Raw genomic sequence first — 9,686 nt, 5'->3', positions numbered from 1 at the left:
AAAAAAAAAAAAAAAGGGGGGGGGGGGGGTCTGAAATCCTTAAAATACAAACACACCGCCAAACAGAAAAAGCACCCGCTCCTTATCAGGGTTCTAGTGACTGGGTCTTGGTGGCACTGCTGCAGCCGAGGACCAGTTTGTCTTTTGAGAGACGCTGAAAATGGTGCTAACAGAGCTATATAGGCATGAGAAACTGCTTAGGAGGTAGGAGTGAGTGTCCTGCGTCTTATTTGGTTAAACGGTGGATAAACATCCTAAACATTGATCAGAGGATTTTATTTAATTAAAAAAAATACTCCTGCTGGTAAATACATTTGGCTGTCTAGGATCTGAGCAGTGGTCGTCGCTTTATCGATTGTCATATCATTAAATCAGGCGGGGAAAAAATTAATGATAGGCTTGAAGACCCTGAACATAAAGTTCAGTTGTCTAGAAAATCTGTTAAGTTGCTGAGCATCTCGCAATGATTTAAAAAAAAAAACCCAAAACCCGGCTTCTAAATGAAATGTCAATGCGTATTATGCTAGATGATGTGATGCTAGTAATTCTCTCACTAGGCTGGGTCACGTGGCATGCCAGATGCTTACGATTATCTGGATTCCTGAATGGAAAACTACTTGATTAATTCTAAGATCTTAGCTCCAAGCCTGTAATCGAATCCCGCAGCAGAGACTCCAGCATCCTTCCTGCTGGATGCACTATGTTTTAACAGGTTCGACTGCTGGACGAGGATCTTATTTCATTATTTTTTTATCTAAGAACGAAGATCATTCGTTGTTCAATATGCCCTTCCAGTACGTCCGTAGAGGAAAAAAAGCCTTCCAGTGCGTTAAAATGTAGTTTTTAGTGGCTCCAAAGTGCTGTAAGTGAAGGTTGCCATCCTGTCCTCCGTCTCGCGAGGCGATGCTAACGTCTTTAGCTGCAGTTCCCATTCGTGAGAAAGCAGATGTTAAAATTCACGACGTACGGAAGTAAGAGCAAGCTTTCGCAGCAGAGCGACCCAGTGGCTGGTGGAAGGCGACCGGGACGGTCTGTTTGCACCTTTAATGTTAAGTCACATTAATACACGTGGTCGAGTGCAAATGGGGCTAATACTTTGTGAATTACATTAATTACCCCCCGTTAAAGATGTTAGTAAGTGGGAGGTGTTGGGCTGTGAGGTTTTAGCTGTCAGGCAAAAGTCCCCAGCCCGAAGGGGTATGGCTGCCTTAATCCCTGCTTCAGCTGATGCCTTCGTACCTCGGGAGGTTTCGTGTCTGGCCTCCCCCTGCCCCTCCTGGGTTCCCTGTCAGGCTTCCATCTCCTCTGCAGTAATATTTCCCTTCCTTTTGTTTGCTGGGGTTTATGTGGCTATTAGACTCTCAGATTGACACGCTGTAGAAAGAGGGTGAGGTGGAAGTTACCGCGTTCGAAGTACTTTCAGATGGCCAAGTAAATAAAATGAAATTCAGGCACAACTTGTACGCGTCCTTCCATGCCGCTCTGAGAGAAGAGCGGAAGGTGACTGGGCGTCGCGATGGCTGTGAAAGGATTTTTCAAGGCACCTGGGGTGGGCCGGAGGGGAGACAGTAAGATCCGGGTGTAGGTTTCCCCCGTCTCTTGCTGGGCTGGGCCTCCCGGCCGCTCTGGTGCAGGTGGGTACGGCTCCTCGTGGTTTCTGGGGGAGCTGGGGCTGAAGCCGGTCCCTGCAGCGGCAGCGTGCGAGCGGTTTTTCGTCTGAAAGAGCAGCTTTCTGCGCCTGCGCGGAGGACGCACAGATGGAGCCACGGTGTGGATTTCTCCTGCAGGCAGCGTCCCTCCAAGCAAGAGCAGGTAATTGCTGTGACCAGCAGTGGCCGTGGATCCGAGTCGGACCTGCTTCTCTCTTGTTGTGAGTGCAAACACCCTCCGTATGCATAGCTGCAATGGGAGCTGATCTCTAAAGATAGCAATCTGCCCCAGTACAGGCTGCCGTCATCTGTGTATCTGGGCCCGTCCTGCGTTACAGGGACAGGAAAGCTTTGTGGCTGCACATGGATATTTCTCCTTCAAGCAGTCCGCTGTCTGGGAGTGCTCTTCAGGCAACGGAGCTGGCAGCACGCTCCCACCGTTTGCTTTCAGTGATGAGGTGCTGGAAGAAGGAGAGAGCGTAAGGACATATCCTGGGGGGAGCCAGGGCTGGTCCTGTGCCGCACCTCAGACTGTGGTTTGCAGGACTGTTTGGTAATGCAGGAGCTGCAACCTGCCGGCGGTTAGTGATGTGCAGATCTGTGTGGCATGGATCTGGTAAGGACCCCGCATGAAAATTTGTTCCTCTGCTACTGTGTAGTAGCAAGTATCAGACTTTTTTGGAGCAAGGACCTGTTGTTTACCCACGAAATAATTCATTATCATTAAACTTTAAATTGTAACCCTGGTAAAGAGAATATAAATCTTCTGTTGGTGCTGTGGATCATTTACAGAGGTCATGGCCTCCTGAACCACAGTTGGGAGGTACAAATAAAGGCTACGAGTTACTGTTCTGGTTCTTTAGCTATTGGATCTCGGTCCAAGTGCCTGATGAGCAGTTCAGAGCATCCAGTACCAGGGCACCAGCGCTGGCTACCTCTCCTGTCAAAAAAGGATGGTCAAATTACCCACCTGTACCCGTTATCTACATATCAAACCTCCACTTGAATCAGAAGAGTCATCCGACATGCTTCTGTGTAGAGCTTGGCCGAGTTATCCGCCGGTTGTCTCTCATGCCCCCGCAGCCTCAGCCTAACAGGGCAACAAGTTCAGCTGGAGTGGGATGCAGATCATTTTAGGCGTCTAATTCGGATGACAGCTACCTGGCTAGTTTCTCAGGGCAGCGGGGAGAACTGTGTTCAGCTATGTTCAAGGCATGAGCCAAAGCCTAGGCGCTGGCATTGCGGGTTGGAAATAACCTTAGGGTTATACGAGTATATCTGTTCCTCGGGATAAGTGTTTGGTGAAACCGCCGTGGGGATTGTTGCCCAGGTGGAGGAGGGTTTGCAGAGACCTCGTGTGCAGCTGCGGGTGTTTGCTAGGCTAGCGTTCGTGCTTTCCTTCATGTTTGTTCCAACTGTAGGAAGAGGAATACGGTGCGTTTACCTCCTTTTCACTAATTCCATCCCAGCGCTCTTTATTAACCATCTGACAGAGTTACCACCGCAGCAGGCTGAGGGCAATTAATTTGGAAAGGGTGGCCACATTCGGTCGTGTACCTCTCTAAGTCCTTAAAGGAGCGGTCTGACCTTTTCAGCGCATGCGAGCAGCCACAGCTGCCACCGGCTTCCTTATCTGTGGATCTGGGGGGGGGTGGGTTAAATACTCGAAGTGTGGTGCTTGCGTGTGCGAAACGTGGCTTGTGTTTTCACTCGTGTCTCTCACAGCACGGAGTTTGATGGCAGCTCTTCCCCGTTATACCTGTACGAAGGATGTGCTGCGCAGTAACGGCCTCACAGAGAGAACGGCACTTCCCGGCTGCCATTTCATACCATCTGGGTTTGGGACTTGTTTTAGGATGAGCTGAATTAGCTTCTGCAAGGACCTGTCTCTTGCCGTTAGCTGTGGGGGAGCGTAGGCGGCTGGGGTAGGCCGGACTCCTAGCACTCACGTGGGTTTGGCTGGAGGAGGTTATTTGGATCCCATGGTTGGCCGTGAAGGAGAGAAGGGTCGGGTAAGTTTGTCTCTGTGAAATATCACTGTTCTAAGGGTACTGCTTGGAACCTGGTGCTAAGAGTAATAGTGTTGCTGCTGCAGGATCAGAGGATGCAGAAAGGGTAGAGAAGCCTTCTGGTGCTTTAGAGTCTGAAGAATATAAAGGTAAAAGCCAGCAGCAGCCATCTAGGAGCAACGTTGCTAAAAGGTGCCAGGGAGGGATTAGGGAAACAGTGCAAAGGCTGAGAAAATTTTGCAGAAAAAGCACCAAGGGTAGTTTGATGCCTCGTATTTTTTTGGGTTTGTCTCGTTTGTTCTCATGTCGTGCAAGAAAACTGCAAAATATCTCCTGCTGACATGGGCTTTGGAGATCTGCTGAGCTTCTTCTGAAACCCTGATGCTTGGACTGCAGCCTGAAGATCTGAAGCTGCCATCAGATTGTAGGTTAATTGGCTTCGCTCTCCATCATGCTGCTGGTGGGTTCTTCAGGTATTAGTCTGTGTAGAAGAAAGAAATAAAACGTAAAGAAATCAAGCCGGTTGACGTTGGGCCATTTGAAAGGACAGGGCTTGCTATCACCTACCAGTTTGTTTCAGTTTGGTAGCTGATGAGAAACTGGGTTTGATCGACTTTCCATGTTGGGTCTTCTAGGCTGCACTGGAGCAGGTGCCTGCGAAGTAAAACGTTCCGCGTTCCGTCATGAGCTCCAGCCTGCTCGGGATGCTTTCTCTGCGTCTTTTTTCCTGAACGTGTCTCTTTTCTGTCCAGGTTGTTGCTGGAAGGCACAGACGTGAACGCGAGGCACAAGCTCGGCTGGACTGCTCTCATGGTGGCAGCTATCAGCAGAAACTCCAGGTACGTTTGTCTCGGCGTTCACCGTCACGTAGCGGGTAAGTCGCTTCACCTTTTCGCAAAGTCAGACTGAGCTCCACAGAGAGTTTCCGTAAAGTTTGGGCTGGTTTGGGATGTGTTGTCGAGCTAAACCCCGAGGGAGCTTTTCACTCTTCCTTCGCTCGGTACGTTGTGTGACAGATCGAGGTAGGCTGCTCTGCAATCCCACAGAGGTGACTGCTGAATTGGCAGTAGATTTTGGCCTCTGATGAGTCCGTAGCCTTGGGATGTCATTGCGGTAGGTAGTCTAACACCCCACCATCAGAAACAGCTCCCGTAAGAGCTGCCGCGTCCCTCCTAGCTTGTGGGGCCATTGCTGGGTCTTTCATGCCAGGCCTTTATGAAGCAAAAAGGCTGAATGCTGTGCCCTCCCTCCTTAGTTCCCATGATGATCGCTGTGGCTTCTTGTAACCTTTTAAAGACACTCTTAAATATATTCAGTCTACAACTAAATTCAATTAGTTTTTTATTTAAGGAAAAAAGAGAAAAAGAAATCCAATTTTGGAAAACGCGGGACAGACGGGAGAATGAGCTTTGATGTTACAACCTCTCGGGGATGCTTTACTTAGTCACAAGTTCATAAGCAAAAAAGCCTAATTACTTGGGAAAACACAGGATTAAAGCAGTGCACAAAGGCTGAATATCCGCTCTCGGGTGACACGATTCGAATCCGTGTGCCGAGTTCGTGTGTGGTGCAAACTTTGATGTGTGCTATGACAAGCTGAAAGTCGTGACCTCCTTGGGGAGCTCCTTAAGATGGGCGCAGAGGCGGGGGCTTGGGACTGTTTGTTTAACTTTGATGTCCGAGCAGCAACGGGCCCCGTTGTTTGCCCGTCCGCGGAGGGACGGGCTTTGGAGCCTCCCACCTTTGCCAGTGGACAATGGTCAGCAATGGAGTGTGACGACTGTTGACCATTCCAAGTGACTGGTGGACCAGAACAGGGCTTCCCGAGTTGCAAAGGCTAAGAGGAGACAGGGAGAAAGGCCGTTCATGGTACAGTAATTACCTAAAACCGGGCCTAGAATCAGGTAGAAATGCTAATGAAAACATCTAGGCAGGAAAAGGCGTTCAGCACCCAGGCTCGTCCCTTGTGACAGGCCGGCAGAGCGGTAACGACCGTCTGTCTCATTTGGGTACCTGGCAAAAAAAAAGAAGCTTTGGGCTGTGTTGGGCAAACGGTGTTTATTTTTCCCACATTTTGGATGAATACTGACGTTAGCTGAAAACGAAGAAGTCCTTGAATATCCGAAGCTTGGTTGGACTTGTCTCCAACAATATAGCGGAAGAGTAATTAGATACCTGATGGAGGCAAACATAAATGCGAGCCAGGCTTGCTCCTGGTGTAACAGCTCTGTTGATACCGCTGGGGTTGTGCCAGACATGTTTTTGGCCCACCGGACCGTTTCTAGCTCTGCAGTGTCCGCAGTGGGGTCTCGCTGCTGGCTGGGAAATGTGTTGAGCTGGAACATGACACACTGGAGCGTTTGAAATTCCCTACAAATCGTTTTGCTCGCGGACGTAGTCCACGAGGTGACCTTTTTAACCTGAACCCGGCAGAACTGGGCGTTGTGTGTGCGGTCGGCTGTGGAAGGTGGAGAAGGCAGAGCCTGGGGAGCTGATGGCTTTTTCTCAGTGGCACGGGTTTGCCTGCAGAATTTTAAATGTTTGTTAGCTTTTCCCTTCCAAATGCAGAGTGCCTGCTGGTTTTCTGGATCTCTTGCAATCCTTTTACATACCTTAGGTAGGAACTAGTCTAAATGTGACTTACTCTGCTTCGCAGCAGGATGCAGGATTATTTTTTTTTTAGAGCGTGGTCCCTCTGTAAAGAGCGATGGTCTAAAATTGGTTTGTCCGGCCACAGCAGCTGATTTGGTGGATTATAAGTTGTTATGACTTTTGGTTCTCAGCCCATCAGTCAAACAGCCTCCGGGGGGAGGTGAGCCGGGTCTTTCTCCGGCTTGCACATCAGAAGAGAGGTAACGAGCGGCTCAGGGATGGTCACCATGCAGCCGGCTGAGCAAGGGTCCGCACCTATCGTTAGCCTGCAACAAGTACAAGGTCATTCGATTTTGTTTAACCTGCTTGCTCTGTGACTGCTTCTTTTTTTTAACGTTGTTGATAGCTGAACAAGGTACCCAGCGTGGCTTTAGGGGGCTGTGACGCTGGTCACTGGAATGGGTGTTTTCAGCTTAGAACTGCTAAGAGAAAGTAAGCCTTCAGCCCCAAATTACTGTCTTTCCAAAGTAGTTTTTCAGAGAACTGTGTTTTCAGTCTCTGCTGTGCTGCTGGAGATTTCTGTGACCTGTCCTTTAGCTTTGTAATGTTTCCCAATTTTCACAGCCCTCACTCTTCCAATTAGACAGCTACAGTCCATATGTTTAATTTAATTTCAGAGGCCCTGCATTAATGATTTCTGTCAGTTGCCATCAGCTACAAGATGAAATCCCGTGTGCCGGCAGGGAAGTTCGGGGTCTGTCTTTTTCCTTTTTACAACAAAACGATGATCATTCTCTTCCTCTTGAAAATGTCCTGTATCCAAAACGTGGCAAGGCATCGGGCAGTGTTCTGGTTCATTCCTGCTAATAGGTTTCAAAGGGGAGACGGGTGCACAGCTGGGAAGGAGCGGGGTCGGGACTTCATGTCGCGCTGAAGTAGGGCCTTTCTCACGGGCTCCCAAAGGCTCCTAAATCCGGGTGGATTTAGCCTCACGGCGCCCTGTGAACTGGGAGAGGCACTGGCACCTCCAGCAGCTCCAGGTCCAGGCAGGGGTTTCTCTCCCGTTGCCTGTGCTCCAGGGGATCGCTCTTCTGCGAGCCGGGAGCATTTCTCGTCCTAGCTGGCACCTTCCTCTGCGGAGCATCCCGTTCTGAAACGCAGATGGGCAGCGTGCAGCGTGACTGCGGCTTAGCCTTGGCGCCTCTCAGCCTGGGGCGGTTTGTGATCTAGCGGAGAGGGACCGGGCTGCCGGGACGCCTGGGATCCGCTCTGGTCTCTGCTCAGCGGCTTGGAGGAGTTGTTTCTTTTTTTTCCAGTGTCCCTTATGCTCCGCGTCTGTCTTCGCGTGCGGCTGGGGCTCTCTCTTGCACTGCAGATACCCAGGGCCCCAGCACGTGGTGCCAGCACGTTAAGCCCCCAAACATTGCTGTGGTGATAGTTACAAAAGCAAAGGGAAGCGGCCAGATACTTCAGTCTGGTGTCTAATTTTGGTGTTTGTGTTTTAAAAACACTTCATTAAGGTAGTTTAGAGGATGTAAAAACATTGTTGAAAGAATTGTGTTCCTTTTATTTATTCTTTTAATTAGCTTATTACCTTGTTTCAGACCCTTCCTGAAGCGTGGCTAGGTTCATTTATGGTTCTTTCTTTATGTGAGAGGGAGTCCGGGTGCAAATTCCTTGGCGCTGTGATAATACAGGTTGTAACTGGGTTGTGGGCTAAAGACGGATCAGCTGTGACCACGTTTCCATGAGCGAAGGAAGGTTTGACGCTGTAATTCCCGTTGCTGGGGGCATTTCCCACAGCTTTAACGCAGCTGATGAGGCAGTGATGCTAGTTGTAGTCTAAGCATAACAACATATAACTGTCACTTTAGCCTGCGGTGCTGTAACTGCGCGTTTCTGTTAAGGCGTGAGGAGTAACGCAGGCGAGCGGGTGTGCACGTACACACGCACACGTTCCACCTTACTTTTCATTTACGTTTTTCGGCTGGAGTGACTCCTAGTCTGTTTTATTTTTAGTGTTTGTGAGAGCCTATTGCTCTTCTGGATTTCAAGACCTATTTTAAAGTGGTTTCTTAATTCTCCTGGAAAGACATCAGTTTTAAAAGGGAGGATTTATGGTCTATGTGAAAAACACTGCTAGGGGCTTCTTTCCCTTGGCTGCACCTGCTAGCTTGGCACATTTAACATATTCGTAGTAATTAAGCTTTAATTAAATGCTTACTGAGAGCTTTGTGGGTTTTGTGCCTTTGTTAAAATAAGCAACAAAGCTATCATAAATTAAAAACCAAAGCAGTTAGGACCTTAGCAGGCTAAGCGTCTGTGCATTTGTAGCATAGTGACCTTTCCTGCATACAGCTACTCTGGTTGCCATTGCTGCAGCAGAAGTAAAATGGCAGCGGAATACTGAGTCATCCTCTCAGCCCCTTACGAGGCGGGGAACAGATTGTGCGGAAGGGGAAGCTAAGGCACAGAGGCGCATGGAAACTCCGCATCCCAGTGGGATGAGTTTGGGCGGTTGTAAAACGCTGGTACCTGGTTCTGCTTCCATTCCTCACCACCCCTGTGCACTGGTCCGGCAGGGAGGGAGGGGGCCGGAGCATGGAAGACGGGGACGGCGAGCAGGATGAACCCCCCATAATCCAAGAGGAAGCAGTCAACAACCTGCTATGCCACCTGGATGCCCACAAGTCTATGGGGCTGGATGGGATCCACCCGAGAGTGCTGAGGGAGCTGGCAGAGGTGCTCACCAAGCCGCTCTCCATCATCTATCAGCAGTCCTGGTTAACGGGGGAGGTCCCGGACGACTGGAGGCTTGCCAATGTGACGCCCATCTACAAGAAGGGCCAGAAGGAGGATCTGGGGAACTACAGGCCTGTCAGCCTGACCTCAGTGCCGGGGAAGGTTATGGAGCAGTTCATCTTGAGGGCGCTCACAAGGCATGAGCGGGACAACCAGGGGATCAGGCCCAGCCAGCACAGGTTCATGAGAGGCAGGTCCTGCTTGACCAACCTGATCTCCTTCTATGACCAGGTGACCCGCCTAGTGGATGAGGGAAAGGCTGTGGATGTGGTCTACCTGGACTTCAGCAAGGCCTTTGACACCGTCTCCCACAGCATTCTCCTGGAGAAACTGGCTGCTCATGGCTTGGATGGGCATACGCTTCGCTGGGTCAAAAACTGGCTGGACGGCTGGGCCCAGAGAGTTGTGGTGAATGGAGTTCAATCCAGTTGGCGGCCGGTCACGAGCGGTGTTCCCCAGGGCTCAGTTTTGGGGCCAGTCTTGTTCAAGACCTTCATCGATGATCTGGAGGAGGGGATCGAGGGCAACCTCAGTCAGTTTGCAGACGACACCAAGTTGGGCGGGAGTGTTGATCTGCTCGAGGGTAGGAAGGCTCTGCAGAGGGACCTGGACAGGCTGGATCGACGGGCCGAGG

General features: G+C 50.2%; 1 protein-coding gene across 1 annotated transcript in view; it reads left to right on the top strand.

Annotated features, from left to right (window-relative positions):
• Positions 1 to 9,686, top strand: part of CLPB (ClpB homolog, mitochondrial AAA ATPase chaperonin) — a gene marked incomplete at its 5' end in the record, with an annotated part of 101,424 nt that overhangs the window by 16,157 nt on the left and 75,581 nt on the right. The window contains one exon of the mRNA XM_009288587.2: positions 4,411 to 4,497. Within this exon, the coding sequence (XP_009286862.2) occupies positions 4,411 to 4,497 (87 nt within the window). The remainder of the gene's footprint in view (positions 1 to 4,410; positions 4,498 to 9,686) is intronic.

The sequence above is a fragment of the Aptenodytes forsteri genome, unplaced genomic scaffold (assembly GCF_000699145.1).
Source record: "Aptenodytes forsteri isolate BGI_AS27 unplaced genomic scaffold, ASM69914v1 Scaffold701, whole genome shotgun sequence".
Classification (NCBI taxonomy): Eukaryota; Metazoa; Chordata; class Aves; order Sphenisciformes; family Spheniscidae; genus Aptenodytes; species Aptenodytes forsteri.
Note: the sequence above shows the minus strand (reverse complement) of the source record. Positions and strands in the feature narration are given on the sequence as shown.